This window comes from Haemaphysalis longicornis, unplaced genomic scaffold, assembly GCF_048455015.1.
Source record: "Haemaphysalis longicornis isolate Haplotype H1 unplaced genomic scaffold, Haemaphysalis longicornis Haplotype H1 scaffold_7, whole genome shotgun sequence".
Classification (NCBI taxonomy): domain Eukaryota; kingdom Metazoa; phylum Arthropoda; class Arachnida; order Ixodida; family Ixodidae; genus Haemaphysalis; species Haemaphysalis longicornis.
Genome location: NW_027526422.1, coordinates 132,230,375 through 132,247,440, shown reverse-complemented (window position 1 = coordinate 132,247,440; position 17,066 = coordinate 132,230,375). Strand labels below are relative to the sequence as shown.

The window sequence follows — 17,066 nt, the reverse complement described above, 5'->3', positions numbered from 1 at the left end:
CTTTCGGAACGGGCCGCTAGGGGGATTTCAGTGGCGCCCCTACAGGCCGCGCTCGAGGCGTATATTATGGCGTAAACAGTGAGACCTCGGGTAAATCGTGTCGAAAGAATTGCTACCTGCACGTAGAAGTGCCTCAAATTTTTGTCACAAGTTATTTCAGTGGCTACCTACTAATCCTTGATGTTCCGTGCTTAGTGGTCGCCGCCAGGGGGCCGCGCGGAGTTGCAGCAGTCTACATGGGCTCCGTGATTTTTGACCATCGGTGGCGAAATTCTTGGTGTTACAAGTAAACAAATACCTGTTTCGTGTGTCCGAAGGTGATCGCTACCCGCGGACATTAATTTTTTGAAGATTGGACCAACGGCCGTCAAGTTACGGCGAGATCTCCAACACAGGCGAGCCGAGACTCGCCCTGAGCTGACGGCGCCGACGCTTCTCGGAGCTCGCCCCGGGCGCTCCGACAGCGGAATGGAGGTCGTGGAGGTAGAAGGTGAGCCAATTACACCGGAGGAAATCACTACAGAGGCGGGATGGATGACGAGCCATCGCCAGCGGGGCGCGAAAGCCCTGAACGAGCTAAGCCTAACGCGAAAGCAGAACAACAATGATGGCGCCGGCTCCGGTGCAGTGCAAGCAAGTGTTGACGGGCGCTCGCGGGGCCGCAAGAAGGTGCGCGTGCTGCGCCAGCCGAATCTTCCGAAGGAAGATATCAAAATAGTATTGCGGCCGAGGGACGGGCTCAACGTCTCCAAGATCAGCCAAGCGCTCCTCAAGGACGGGATACTGCGGGCTGCAGCACTGAAAGCCGAAGAGACGACGGAAGATACTTTTCGCACCAACAACTTTAAGAACATAATCGTCGCGAGCACCCCCAGCATGGAACGCGCCGCGAAGTATAATAGGATCACAGAACTGTCCATTGGCGGACAAACGCACGAGATCACGGCTTACGTAACGCCGCCTGAGGACTGCACCAAGGGTGTAATACACAATATTCCGGCGGAAGACAGTGATGAAGACATCACCCACAGCCTAGTTTACAGACGGAACCCAAAGATCCTGCAAGCAAGACGGATGGGGAAAACAAATTCAGCCGTCATCGTTTTCGAGGGTGATGAAATCCCCTACTTTGTCTATTACAGAGGAGCAGAATATCGCTGCTACTTACATAAGAAGCGCCATGAAATATGCAATACATGCGGAAGATTTGGGCACCGAACTGATGTCTGCCCTACACCAGAAATCAAAATATGCAAAGGCTGTGCCACCACGAACCCACCAGAAGATCACAGATGTGATCCCAAGTGTGCCCTGTGTGGTAGAGATCATCTAACAGGAGACAAGAAATGTCGTCAGCGATACCAGGTTCCTTATCTTCTGAAGAAACGTCAGTGGGAAAGGAAAAGAGCACAGGAGTGTCAAACAGACGGCAACAGCAGACAGAACCAAGGGCAACACAACGTTGAAGAAAACAGCACAGGCATTCTCAAACTAGAAAGAGACAGATCAGGGTCCTTCCCCCGCCTACCTTTATTAGAAGATGTGAGCAACAAAACAAAGGAAGAAGAGAAACGAAGAGCTACGAGCAACGGCGTCCGGGGCACCCCGTCATCCGGCAAACGAACCTCAAGATCGACATCACGGCTCCGAGATGAATCCAGGTCCAGATCCAGGTCCAAGTCCCAAGCACGGAACGGGACCAACGTGGCATCACACGGAGACGACCACAGGGATGAAGACCACCACCAAAACAAGGTGAGCTGGGCAAGCGCCGTCTCCCACAGCTCCACACAACAACACAAACAGAACATACCACCAGCGGAAAATGAGAGCCGAACAGAGTTAGCGAAGATTAAAAAAATGCTGGAATTAGTGCTGGAAGAAAACAGGACTCTGAAAGCTGAAATCGCAAAACTAAAACAAAATGGGTCGCCCAATATGCACAGCACAGCCATGGAAGTGGAGGTGACGCAGCAATCAGACATTCAGGGGTCGAGGCAGACCACAGGAGCTAGCCAGGAAGGGGTATCACCCCCGATGAAAAGGAGGGCCACAACCCAGAACACTCAGAAAGAAGGCGACAACAAGCCATCACAGGAAAGATACATAGGAGAGGAAGTATTAGACAAGCGCTTACAGGTAATGGAAGAGGAGATAGACCGCAAACTTAAAGCCCTACATACATCTATTAGTGACCAGCTAGAGCGCACGCTGGAAAAATTTGTTGGCAACAGCAATGCACGGCTTGCCAAACTAGAAACTGCACGACTCACTGAAGGATTGGGGGGACAAATTGGACCGATCAAAACAACCAAACCATATGCAAGGCCCCCCGTGGCAGAAGGAACCAGAGCGCAGCATGACAATACGCAGTCAACTAAACATGGCCACTAACAACAAATACATAGTCTGGCAGTGGAACTGCAGGGGATTCCTTCGCAAACGCGGAAACCTAGCCCAGTATATACTAAACAAAGAAGATTCAAGCAAGCCAGATGTCATATGCTTACAAGAAACAGGAGGCATTGCCAAATTACCCAATTACAAATCATTTGGACCCATAAACAATACCCAAAGCGAGGACAAGAAGTGTACAGTGACCACCTTAATTAAAAGGAATACGACTGTCATACAGCACGATACAGGCCTTGATACAATCGATCATATCTTGACAGAAATCATTCCCATCAAGAAGAGAAGAAATGGCAGCCTATTTATACTAAATATATATAGCAGTCCCAGGAGCAAGCATAAGTTATCTCGGCTATTCCGAAAAGTATTGGATATCATCAAGAAACAAGCTCTAATTATCACTGATGATTTCAACGCACATCACCCGAACTGGGGATACAAAAAGGAAACGGCCAAAGGCAGAAATCTTTGGCAGGATGCACAGGTAGCAGGGCTCACACTAGCAACTGACCCGAGCTATCCTACCAGACTTGGCAACAGTGTTTGTAAAGACACGACCCCGGATTTGACCTTCACCAAAAACATCGGTGGCCACATAGAATGGACTAACCTCCAAGAAAATTTAGGCAGTGACCATTATATCGTGAAAAACACAGTGAGCGCAGGGCCAGCCCAGCGCAAACGAGGGAAAGAGATTAAGATTGTAGAATGGGATAGGTTCAGAGAAATCAGGATGGCCGAAAACAATGTTGACGAGTCAAGTAACAAGATAGTAAACATAGAGGAGTGGGTGGAGCAACTGCAGAATGACGCCAGCGAAGCGACTAAGACAATTCCTGAAGAGGCAGATCTCCAAGAAGTAGATGCCAAACTACTACATATGTGGGAGGCCAAACAAAGTCTAGAGAAGAGGCTAAGCAAGCAGAAATTCAACCGAAGTCTACGAAGACGAATAGCACTTCTCAGCAGAGAGATCGAAGACTACGCCACTCAGCTCACAAGACAAAACTGGTATAGCACATGCAACAGAATGGATCTGCAAATGGGATTAAAGCGAACCTGGAACATCTTCCGTCATCTCATTGATCCCCAACAATGTAAGACTGCCCAGAGACAAAGCCTTAATAAGCTCATCCACGGATACCCAAACACAGATGACGAACTAATCAGTGAAGTTAAGTGCAGGTACATCGGTGGGGACCCAAAAGAGAGACAAAAACCATACGAGGGATTGCCTAACCCAGCATTAGATCAACCGATCACAACAGCAGAAGTTAGGGATGCCATACAAGATCTCAAGACAAGATCTGCACCTGGACCTGACGGCATAACTAACAAAATAATAAGGAACCTGGATAACGACTCTGTTGAAGCATTAACCCAATATATGAATCAAGTATGGGAGACAGGGTGCATACCCAAATCATGGAAAAGTGCCAATATCGTCATGATACCAAAGCCAGGAAAAAAACTATCACTCGAGAATTTGAGACCAATATCACTCACCTCATGCCTGGGCAAACTGTTAGAACATGTTATCCTGAAAAGGCTGAATAGATATATGGAGGACAAAGACTTGTATCCTCATACTATGATAGGATTTAGAGCCAACCTGTCAACACAGGACGTACTGCTACAACTTAAACATCAAGTCATAGATGGAGAGGGCAGCTCACCCAAAGACACCAGAGCCATCCTAGGACTGGACCTAACCAAAGCTTTCGATCAAGTTCGACACAAGGCCATTTTACAAAACATGGAAAAGCTGGGATTCGGCAACAGAACTTACAACTATGTAGCAAACTTTCTAACAGACAGAACGGCAAAACTACGAGTCGGAAGCATAGAATCAAAAGAATTTGAATTGGGGGGAAGAGGCACACCGCAAGGATCCGTACTCTCTCCCTTCCTATTCAACATCGCTATGATAGGACTACCGCAAGAATTGAATAAGATCGAAGGCCTACACCATACCATCTATGCGGACGACCTCACACACTGGGTAACTGGCGGCAGTGATGGTCATATCCAAGAAACCTTCCAGACAGCCATCGATGTGGTAGAATCATATGTAGAACCTAGAGGACTAGGATGTTCGCCAGAGAAATCGGAGCTCTTGCTCTACATGTCAGGCAGGAGTAGACTAAAAGCTCACAAGACTCCACAGATAGAGCTCAGAACACACGGCAAGCCTATACCAGCAGTCTCCGTGATCAAGGTGCTGGGACTCAAGATTCAAGATAACGGCTACAATACGGAAGCCATCAAGACACTCGAAAACAGTGTGCTTCAGACAACAAGACTGATATCACGGGTAGCAAACAGACACCAGGGACTCCAAGAATCAAACTTGATCAGGCTAATACAAACCTTCATCCTCTCCAGATTGGCATACGCCACACCTTTCTTATCACTAAAGACGGATGAAAAGACCAAGATCAATAACATGATTCGTAAAGTTTACAAGCAAGCCTTGGGTATCCCCATTACGACACCCAATAATAAATTCGACGCACTCGGTCTACATAACACACTAAGCGAGTTAATAGAGGCCCAGCAGACATCGCAGCTTGAACGACTTACCAAGAGCAACACAGGAAGACAAATACTAAGAAAACTCAACATCGGATACGACGCACAACACGTAGCCAAGAAAGAAATAAAACCTGAAATCCGGACACAAATCTATGTACCTCCGCTACCCCGTAACATGCACCCAATTCACAACCAAGAAAGAAGAATGGAAAGAGCCAAAGCCCTCCATAAACGCTTCGAAAACCTTCACGAGATCGTCTATGTAGGCGCTGCAGATTACGCTGATCAGGAAGCCATGACAGTAGTGGTTGTGAATCAAAAGGGACAACTCCTGACCTCAGGAACAGTGCTTACCACCACGACAGAGATTGGAGAAGAAGCAGCCATATCCTTGGCCATCGCCTCGACCCAGGCTAAGGTCATAGTCAGTGACTCCAAGACGGCGATACGTAATTTCGCAAAAGGGCGCATTTCTAACATAGCACTAAAAATACTCAATAGCAACGGCACTACCAACATCAGAAACATTCAACTAGTTTGGGCCCCAGCGCACTCTGGTCTACCCGGAAATGAGAATGCTCACCAGCTAGCCCGAGGACTCGCCGACCAGGCTAGCACCAATGAAACCACCGAGCCACTCACTTTCCGCAGAGCAGACAGGGATCGCATGGTAACCTATAGCGAAATACTTGATCATTACAGAAAAGGCAGGCTTTATTACCCGGAAGCGCATAAAACCCTCAACAAGCAGCAGGCCACAGCTTGGAGACGAATTCAAACTGGTATGTACGCAAACCCAGTCTTACACAGCTATTACTATCCAGGCATACAAGACGACAAGTGCAAACACTGCAAGCAGAGAGCGGATTTAAAACACATCATCTGGTCCTGCTCCAAAATAGATAAAAGTGATCAGAGAACACTCATTATAAACACACCCGAGCAGTGGGAGGCAGCCTTGCTCAGCTCGGAAGCTGACATCCAGCTACAAGTAGTCCGGATGGCCGAAGCCGCCGCCAGGGACCAAGGACTCCTGGCTGATGGCTGAGGGGGAATGGGCGGGGACTCCCACCTCTCCTACTCCCAACCACTTACCGGGCAACAATAAAAGTTTTTCCTCCTCCTCCTCCGTGCTTAGTGATTTGTAAAAGAAAAAAAGAAAAGCATTAACCATTTTTGCCCAGAGCTGAGAGACACCTAACGCGTCTCGCAGAAAAGGAGGAATCGAAAAATATTGTAATGAGTAAATTTGTAAAGATTACGGGCAAAAATCAAATGAATTATTACAAGGATCAATACTCCTTAAAGGAAGTAATCGAAGAGTTACAGAATTACAGTAAAGTGCAATCGATTACAAGTAATTCATTACCATGAAATGCTTTACGTACAAGTATGCAGAGAACACAACTGGTGTCCTTCCATCACCTCGCTGTCCACGACCAGAGCTCCCGAGGGCTCGACACCGTGTCACGTGATCGAAGCAGAAACAAAAGGAGGAAGACCAAAAACCGCTCAATCCCTCAGCAACAGCGACCCTCCCGACTGCTCCTCGTTAACTCCGTGCTCTAAATTGCTGCCATCGAACGAAAGGAAACACATAGACGAACAAAAGCAGCGACGAAAGAGAAAGACTGCACATCTCTCCAACTCTTGTCCCGCAACTGCTCTTCTTTTCCTTCCCCACTCACCGGTGACCTTGCACACAGGGATAAATAAATCGCAGTTTCATTCGAGCGTGCACGTATGGTGGAGTGGACGGAGCAGAGGGCGGTGGCCAATGCTCGCTTGTACTTTACGGAGCCACAATAAAGGGCTACTTCCTAAGTGCTGCTATAATAGCCGTGTTTGAGTTAACATGATCTGTATCCGCTTTTCTTTCTTCTTACTTCACGTTTACATGCCTGTCTTTGGGTCTTTCATCCCAGCGAGAACGTCGCCAACGATACTCATTTGCACGCACACAAAAAATTCGCATGGCAGATGAGCGGCCATTGAGTTGAAGCCGCATTAATATGCATGGCGTATTTACAATGGCTTCCTAGTGGCTGTAGAAATTTAGTTAAGATGAAATCCCTAAACTGGCGTTATGTCAACGGCAGTAAGTGCAGTTTAAAACGCTTTCACAGCAGTGAAAACACACATGGTTTGGGATGCACCGCCGCAGTGTGCTAATTAATTGTGAACAGTGTCGGGGTAAAACCGCAGAGGCATTCCATGGCATGCGACATGCTATGTATGCTATACAGCATGCATACACTTCCCTTTGCATCACAGGAATTTGGGCGAAGCGAAGGTAGTGCGTACGTTTTTCGGGACTCCGTGCAGTGAGAGAATCTCCTTTGCCCAAATGTTCATTCCGTGGTGAAACAGTTCAAACATCCCGGTTTCGATTGTGCGAAAGAGACGCAGCCTCTCTTTTTTAAAAAAAGTTGCTCGCACACAGCGTGGAAGACGACGGTGGAGGAGGCATTCGCTTGGCTCGCCCACCGGAAATATTGGGATCGTGCCCCGTCTTTTACGTTACGGACGGGATATGGCGGTGCGGGTGAGAAGAACCTACACAAACGCAAATAAAATTCTTCGTGCCACTTTAAGAATGCTGGTTCAGTCCTTTCGTTTGAACATTTTCTTAAAATATACGTTCGTGAGAACTTCGAAATATACCACTATACTTGCATCTCTTAGGCCGGCTACCTTTGATGTTGCTGTTTTTACCCATATGCCTGCTATGACAATAATTTTTCCCTATCACTAATCTAAATGCCTTGCTTTTTTAAATCCCGTGAAATCGTTTCTTATTTCAAGAGAACTGACATAATAACCATTCACTAACACAGCCAAGCATGGCTCATTCAAAGATGGTGCTACCTTTTCATGTTTTTTTTTGCCTTTTCACTATGACAAAAAAATAATATGCCACGAAAAGGTGTATGGCACGTTTGGTCTCGCTTTAAGTGAAATTTTCTAAGCGAATGTTAAGACAGAAGTTAATCTAGAAATTCGAATTCTAATTAGTTGGTGCAAAGGGTTAGCGCGCGCACGTCCAACATTTGGCGCCCAACGTGGTCACATATGAGAACGTGGCCCCACTGAAACAAAGGCCGGGGGTCCCGCCGTCCCTACTCCATTTCCCGCACGGCCCCGCCTCCGGGGCCCGCCTGGCCACGTGACCGGGGTGCCGCCCCTCTCGCGGGGGCGGGGGTCCGGCCGGAGTGCGGAGCGGGGGCCAGTGAGGCGCATGGAGTCGTGCGAGCAGGAGCGCCTGCAAGAAGGCGGCGAGCAGCCGGAGGACCGGGGCCCCTCGGGCCGGGCTTCTGGCCCCGTCGCACGCGCGCCCAGGTCTTCGCCCAGTGGCGCGCCCGTGGCCTCGGTGGCGCCCATGGTTCCCGCCAGCGCCGTCGTCACGCTCACGGACGACGGACGCGAGAAGTGGGACAAGAAGATCGAGTTCCTGCTCGCCGTCATCGGCTTCGCCGTGGACCTGGGCAACGTGTGGCGATTCCCCTACATATGCTACCGCAACGGTGGCGGTACGTATTCGCTTGTCCTGTCACTGCTACGTGTTGCTGGAGATAGCAGCTTGAGGAGATCAGGTGGAAAGATCACCTGAGCTCTCTTATCAGAGCGATAAAAAGCGTTACTACCGGAGACTGCAGTGTGGAAAAAAAGTAGAACCCTTTTACTACTGTGAAGAGGGAAGACTATAGCGAGGCTGTATTGTTGGAAAACTATATTGAGTTATGTATGGGGACTTACTACATTGATCGGAGAAAGACGCATACACGTAAACCCCCTTAGAAATAATGCTCATATAATTTGTTTCGGGATAGTTTCGATAAAAAATACAGCTTTTTTTTTTGTTAACCGTATTCCGTGAGTAAACTCACGTACATTGACAGCAGACGGGAATTCTGTAACGATTACAACTTCACTGTGAACTAATTAATTGTGACAAGTTAATGAAACTCGGCGTATTGATAGAGCCATCCTAGCGGCCAATTTTGGTATGATTTTTTCGATGATACCTGTATTGGATTGGAAAGCTACAGAGATCTATACACTGAGCGCGTGGTTCCGGACCGAGCGCGTGGGATTCGCTGTCGACGAGACCCGAAAGACGCATGCAAGTTTGATTAGAAAGTTAAGTTGGTCGTAGTTAGAACCTAGAGCGAGACAGCTTCGCCGTAAAAACTGTACGAAACTGTCATCTGCTCAGAACTATTCACGCCCAGAAGCTTTGCTGTCATTTGTCTACACAGAAACACTAACGTCCAAAAACGTTGCTAAAGTCTTCTCTTACCTATATGGTGTTGCTCACCGTATACCTTCTTTCAGGGAAGAGTTATTTGTGACGTCATTTCACGGCAGACTGGCTCGGCTCCCGCGGTTCAGAGTTTTAAGCATCGGCGTAAAGTACTCACCGAGAACAATGGCGGTTCGAGATAAGAACTTTTTATAACCGAGTGCGTGCGTTGCTGATTAGCGCAGCAGGAACGGCGCACGTCGAGCGCGCCCGTCTTCTATCTGCATTTTTCTCGCTTTTGAGTTACTGTTGAACGGAAGGTGTGGTTGAGCCCCGTTTCAGCATCGGCAGAATGTTTCGCGGCGCTTTAGCGCTGAAAAGCGGCAAAAGGAATTGACGGAACGCACGAGAAGCAGGCAGGACGAAACGCTGATTTACAACTGAGGTGTTTAGGGAAAAAAATCTGTAAAACACACCTTCTGCAATAAAAGAAGCAATAAACAGGCACACTGAATAATGGCAATGGAAGTTGTAAGCAGGATAACGAATCATGTGACGTTCACAAAAACTAAAGGAAGAGGGGGATGTGCTTATTAGAAGGAAGAGGTATTTGCTGGTACAGTAAGATCCACGTTAAGGCGGACTAGAATTGACCGTGAAAATTTGTTCGTATTATCTAAAATTCGCCTTAAGCGGATGTTTTACATTATGCATGTCACAATAGAGCGAAAGCGTTGTTCGTCTTAACCGTTATATTAGTCATAACAGAGTTCGTGTTAAAAAGTGTCTACTCTTTATCTGAAAGCCTCATTCTCCGAAAGGGACAAGGGACAAAGGGTACCTTGGGTTGAGGTGAGCCAATGGACAGACGAGAAAAAGTGGACGCTCGTGGAGTTATCAACAGTGGAATGATCACTTCAGGGGTTTTTTTTTCTTCATACGAAAAATACACAAAAAAAGAGTACACATGGTCCGGACCCTTACATAGCTGGGACTCATGAGGTCCAGTGGAATCAGACGTATTTCATCACGGCTATATTCTTTCCAGGGTATGCGACCACGCGGGTGAATTGGTGTGACCGTATTACGCATTGTATCCTCCGCTCCACCGTCCTCAGGATAAAGGTCGGTGCTCAGGCCAACACGGAAGCTGTATAGGCATTTGTAAACGCCGTATTAAGCGAAAGCGGTGATACATCATTCCAGTTAGAGAGTAGAGTTCATCTGGAGGATTTAGCTGAGTATGAACGAATAACTTTCGTTGGACGAAGCGTGTGAGGGTACAAGAAAGATAGCTACATTGTGACATGCATTAGTGTGTTATCTCCATTCTCTTGGGACAGTTCCGGACAATACTAACGCATGACACCTTGTAAAGAACGCCCTCCTATAGCATCTGCACTCATCCAGTGTTTATACAGCCCAATTCGGCTGCCGGGTTACCCAAATACCGCAGTGGCCAGAAAGCCAATGGAATGGCATTTGATGTCCGACGGCATAGGCTAGCTGTAGGATGCAGACAATGTCAAAAGCATGTGGGCGAGTGAAGCGCACCCGGCGTTCCTAAAAAGGTTGCTTTCTAGAAGGTTAGAAACATTTAGATTCTACAATCAAACAGCACGGCCGTGGGGCTGAAAATGCGAATAAATCTAAAGCAATCATAAATAAACACGCCGAAAGCGCCCTCTTAAGCGTATGTAATGAACCGCTAGAAAAAGTACAAGAGTATAACAACCTCGGGCAGGTGGTCACTGCTGGCCTCAACCACAAGAGAGAAATCCGGCGCAGAATAGGCATGGGCTGGGGTGCACTAGGCGAGGACTCCCAAATAAGAAAAAGTAAGCTACCTCTACGACACAGAAGAAGAATATACGACCAGTGTGTGCAGCCAGTGATGACATATGGAGCTGAAACTTGGCGGCTTACTAAACAACTGTACAGCAAAGTTAGGTCGGCTCAACGGGCCACGGAACGAAGAATGATAGGAGTGACCCTTAGGGACAAGAAGCGAACATCCTGTATCAAGGAACAAACTCGAGCAGATGATATTTTAGTTCAAATAAAGAAAAAAAAAACGGTCTTGGGCTGCCCATGTAGTGAGATAAAATGACAGCCCGTGGACCACCGGGGTAACAGAGGGGATACCAAGAGATGGGTATAGAAGGCGAAGGCCATTAATACCATGGAGGGATGAAATAAGGGAATTCGGGGGTAAACTGTGGACTAGAGTGGCGCAGGACAGGAGCGGTTGGATGTCAATGGGAAAGGCCTTCGTCCTGCAATGGACCTGAGCAGGCTGATGAAGACGAAGAAGATGATGATGATGGGAACAGCGCATCCCGGGAAGCCCTCATACATTCGGTTACAACTTAAGAACGACAACAGAAGTTGTCCCTGCGCCTCACCATCGCAGCCAGCTCTTCCGCCACGCGGCGAAATGAGTGCGTTACTGTGAGTATTTTTGGAAGCACAAAACGCCAAGCGTAGGCCAGCCAGAAAACTCAAGACTAGGTGCGCCACTGTCTCCAGAGTAGACCCATGAAACTTAGCAGTTCCCATCCGGGCTGGTCGCCCGTACCTACTTTCCGGACAGAGGACTGCCTCAAGGGTCTATACTCTGACCAGTCCTCTTTAATCTGGTGATGACCCGTCGGACTTGTCAACTCGAGCAAGACACATAAGCCCATTTCGCCATCTACGTGGATGATATTACGATATGGACAGAAGGTAATGACTTTGACAACGCGGACAGTATGATTACTGAACTTCAAGCGGTTGTCGCAAGCCTTGAGAACCATGTGCCTCAACTCGGGCTTGAGATGGCGCCTGAAAAAGCTGAACTCCTTCTTGTTCATGGACGCAAGTCCTCGCCTTCTACAGAACCAGCCACCCTCCACATCGCAAACAGCACTATCCGTGTCACTTGTGGCTACATAAGGCTGCTTGGCATCCCACTGGACATTCACAACAGTCCAAAGATCTGGCTAACCAAATTGAAAAAAGCAATGGAAACCTACGCTACACCTCATCAAACGCCTCTCTAACAAGTACGGCGGTGCGCAAAAAAGTCCATGCGTTCCTATGGCTCGTGCTGTGGCCATAGGTGCCCTCGCATATGGTGCCCCCGTATATGACTTCAGAAAGACTAATCTCAAGTTCCTCCAGACCCTTCACAGAGCCACACTCCGAACTATCACCGGCCTACCTCGGCATACAAGTATTAAGGCACTAAAACAAGCCGCTCCACTTCCCCCATCGATCTAATAATGAAGGAAACTCGAATGCAAGCGGACTTCAGTCGGACTCTTACCCTGCAAGGACTGGCGCTCTCAGATTGGGACAACCAACAGCCCATCCAGGTGCACAATCTGCTAAGCCCAATGGCTCCATTGGCTCTCCCGGACGTCACCCCCAATGCACCTTTGAAACCAGTCCCGTGCGGTCACTCCACGCTGCGCAAACCGCGCCTACAAAAGCTAAACCGGTCCCGCCTGCCGGGTGAGATTGACATCTGTACGGATGCCAGCGTCAGGGACCACACCGTCGGTTTGGCTTGGCACTGCTCGGACAACCCGGATATAAGCGGCACAGCTAGCCTTAATCTTGCCCACATCCCACCGTTGGAGGCTGAGCTCCACGTCGTCATCGGTACCCTAGCTCAACCACATAAGGTTTGACGTCTCGTAGATGCCCCCATCCCACATTCGTATCCTCACGGACTCCTTCGGCGTAGTTCAAGAACTCAGACGCCCACCCTCTCTCAACCCCCTTAAACAACAAATCCTGACCCATCTTGCCCTACCCAGTCGCAACGGGGTATCTTTACGGATTGGTTGGGTTACCGGCTACGAGACAGCTTCCACGGGTAACCAGGTCGCCCATTCTGTGGCACAGGAGAGCAGCATCATTATACCTCCACTAGTTCCCAGCACGCCAGCTCCGTCACCGCTACCTCCTTCCCTGCATTACTTCGACATAAACGCGACAAGAGAAGCCGCTACATCGCAGTCACCCCTTCAGGATACCTCACCGACATCTCTCCCCTGCCACGAGCCGGCCAGGTATTCCTAAACAACCGCCCTGCAAATGCCGCCTACACCCCGCACTTATCCGAAAATGGCTCTCACCCAATCTGCTTCTCAAATGTACGTTCTGCAATACACTCACATATGCCGACCTCAAACACCTCCTTTGGGATTGCTCCTTCTTCTCACAACATCGCTCAGACATCATCACATCTTTCCACGCGCCCAGAAGTACTTCAAAAGATTATCATACTATAGAGAAACCTCTACTGCACAAGATAGGGCTGTTTGCCATCAAAAGTGGTTTAGCACGGTCAGTGTAGCTGGGGTCGACTCTGGTCCTTGCAAACCTTCCACGTCCACGTAAAAGACGCTGCATTCCCCATTCTACTCCTGTACTCCCATTCCTCTTCCCCAAACTGGCCTTTGGCCCTCCTTACCAATAAAGGTGCCACTATTACTACTGGAACCATAAATACAAAGTACCCACAAGCACAAAACAAGTCAACTTAATGTTCTTGCGAGTGTAAATATTTAATGTCAGATACAGAACTCGCATGCATAAAATTGTAAAAATATTAAAAAATGTCATTACTAGCGCTACAATGGCGAAGGCGTCCCCGTACCGAGCTCTGTCGACTCCTTCATGTAGTGGTAGCGTGGTAAACGAGCGGTGAGCAGACGAACTACTTTGGTGTTGACGAAAAAAAGCCGAGAGCGAAAGTTTACTGCTTTACTGCATGGCCGAGAGGTGAACAGCGATGATGCAGAAACAGCACCATTTCGGGAGAGCTTACAGCATGACTCGGACACAGCAGCGCTTTTTACGGAAGCCCGATGCCGTCTCACATCGGTCACTGAAAGCGCTGAATTTATACAAAGAAGCCTTGCCGGCTCTACCGCCTTCCCAGCGCTTTGCACACGGCCCTAACAAAGTACAGACACATAAGAATACCCTTTCCCGGCCTCGAGATAGCCGGCGCACAATAAATCTGAGAGAGGGGGAAAGGAGATCTCGGTGAACGGAGTCTGTCTGTAGAGTCGTCTCAACACATTCCACTTGTCGTAACTTCTTTGCGGAGGGCGGGCTTCCCTGCACCACACGAAGCGTCCCCGCACGACACCAAAGTTTTAGCACGTGCACACAGGGCAGCGGCGCGCGGAAACATAACACCAGCCAAAACCCGGTGTAAAAAATGACAAAGCATGGCCTTTAAAAAAGAACAAAGTTCAGTCTAGATTTCATGGCTTAGTTGTAGTTCACACACGGAAGCATTATTCACTATAGCTTTGAAAATAGCAAGTTTTAGCGTATTGTGGCCTTTTTACTCAGCGCGTTGTATATCTTCCCGCACGTTTTCTCAGATCTCATTTTCCAACATGGATGTCTCGTATCCTTACCACGGAGCCCGGTCCGCGCGGGACCGTCTGATCGGTTTTCACGATATTACCCCCTACTACCTCCTGTCCCGCCGGATCTATCCTCGGGCGGACAAATCCCTGACATTAGAGCAAAGCCAGGTCAGGCGCAACTCCAGACGGGAGTCTTTCCCAATCCGGCCACCATGACCCATGTCCACCCCAGCCTCTATCCAACCTCGGCGTGCCCCTTCTGTGGCGCCCATGCCAACCTGGCCCACATTATGTGGGCATGCCCCCAGGACCCTTTCCCCGAAATCCCCTCTGAGGAGAGGTGGGAGGCCTCGCTTCGCAGCCCCGACCCGGACCTACAGGTCCGCCTGGTCAAGAGGGCGGAAGAGGTCGCCGGAAGGCACCAGCCAACGGCCACCACGGGACCGCCAACCTAAGCCAAGGAGAAGACGTCCAGGACGGGGCGGGCCTTTAGCCCGTTACCTGCCACCACCATTAGAACTTCGATTCTCCTCGAGACACTTCCTCAAAATAAAGTTTATCTCTCTCTCTCTCTCTCTCTCTCTCTCTCTCTCTCTCTCTCTCTCTCTCTCGTATGAGGTCGCTTTCTTGACGGCGCATGACTGTGCAGTTCCACCTGCAGCCGCTTTTGTGGCTGCTTCTTCTATTCCATATTCTTCGTCGCGTTCGCGGTCTTCGGCGAGTTTACCTCGCCCAAAGAGCCCATCAACGCCAAAGCATCTGTACAGGAAGAAGTGCACCGGCATTGCTCTTTGTCATCACGTTCAGCATACAGTTTTGAACGTCTGCATGAAGCTGCGAGAGGTGCACCCGCACGTTGGCACGACAGGAACTTGCCACACGACAAGTTCCACTGCTGTCAGTTTCCGGAAGATTTTAGATATCAATCCAAAGCGAAAGCAACGGGCGAGAAGCTGACAACACTTTGGCGGAAGTGTGACAGCTTCACCTTGTGCACGCTGAGAAAAAATTTGCACGATCTCATCCGGTGCAACGAGCTTCCTACTGCAGAGAAGATTGCAGAAGAATTTAGGACGAGTGAGCATCTACCCAGCATCCGAACGTGGACCATCCGCCGTTTACTGAAAGACATCGTCTTCGTCTTCTAGGAGCGCGAACGAAACTCGATTATGGTCCAGCATCAGGCCGTCCTCCCTTGGTGGCAGAAGTAACTTCATAAGACCGCTGAGTAGAGGAAGCAGCACCGCAAGGTGTTCTACGGACGAAACTTGGGTGAATGCTGGCCGCAACGTGACGAAGGCTTGGAGGGGCGAGACAGTGAAATTGCCTCAGGACGCCTTCCTGCGTGGTTTGGGAACATGACTCAAATAGCCACCCGGAAAAGGAGCGCGGCTGATAGTCCCTCAAACCGGCAACGAGGACGGATTTGTTGTTGGTGGTACCATTTGGATGGCACTTACCACCCACTCACGGGGATTGGCCAGGAAATGGGTGCTGAGGCTGTCCGTCTTCAAAAGAACGAAGTCGGAGATTATTACGAGGAATTTGACGGTGAAAATTTCGAGGCTTGGTTTGACTTTGTTCTCAGTAAGCTGCCCCAGGGGAGTGTTGTCGTCATGGACATCGCGTTTTACACTCTAAGCGCCTGGAAACTGTCCCGACCATGTACTCATGCAAGCCTGAAATCCTAGCCTGGCTGACATCAAAAGGTATCCTGTGTGACGGAACGGTGACAAAGAAGCAGCTTATTGACCTGGTGGCACCGGTGAAAAACCAGTTCGTGAAGTTATGGGTTGATTTCGCGGCAGAAAAGGCTGTGTGCGTCGTTCTGAGGTTGCAACCATACCACTGTGAGTTTTAACCCCATCGTGCTGAAAGGTTCACTGGCTAGGCTGTCAGCTTGCGGAAGCTCCTCATCACAGCAGCTGAGGATGCTTCTCCGGAGAACTGGGCCAAGGCTGTTGACCACGTAATCGGAATCGAGGACAGGTGCCGAGAGGCGCGTGGCTTCAGCGACCATGTGGAACCAATCATCATCAGCCTCGGTAAGGAAGACGACGACAGTTGTGGGAGGGCAGATGAAGGGGGTAATCCAGTACAATCAGTGCCCGGTAAATTAGATAAACATAAGTACATGACAGCAATGCTCAAACGAACATTTGCTAAAGCAAAAAAAAGGGTCACATCATCAAAATCAATTACTTTTTTCGGATTTCAAAAATAAAGCAGCACTTTAAAAGTCCATAGCAAGCAATCGGTTGTTTCTCCAAGGAGTTACAGTCATCCGAAATGTTGACTTCTGCTGGGAATGCCAAGTTTCATTAGTGCTCCGCTAGAGGACTTGCGGTTCGATTTTTTTCTCGTTGTGGTAACTATCGCCTTATGAGACCTCCAGAAATGGATGATTTTGTTCCAATGTCATCCTTGGAACTGACGGAGGCCTTGTCCATCACACAATCTGTACCGCCGTGGCTTGACGGCGTGACTGTTGGTGCTAT

The 17,066-nt window shown here is 49.0% G+C and overlaps 1 protein-coding gene across 1 annotated transcript in view; it reads left to right on the top strand.

The window, feature by feature from the left end:
- Positions 1-468: 468 nt before the first annotated feature.
- The window catches only part of LOC144146538 (uncharacterized), a 58,828-nt gene continuing 42,230 nt past the window's right edge, over positions 469-17,066 (top strand). The window contains exons 1-2 of the mRNA XM_077678481.1: positions 469-1,065; positions 8,048-8,477. Coding sequence (XP_077534607.1) covers positions 469-1,065; positions 8,048-8,477 — 1,027 coding nt within the window. The remainder of the gene's footprint in view (positions 1,066-8,047; positions 8,478-17,066) is intronic.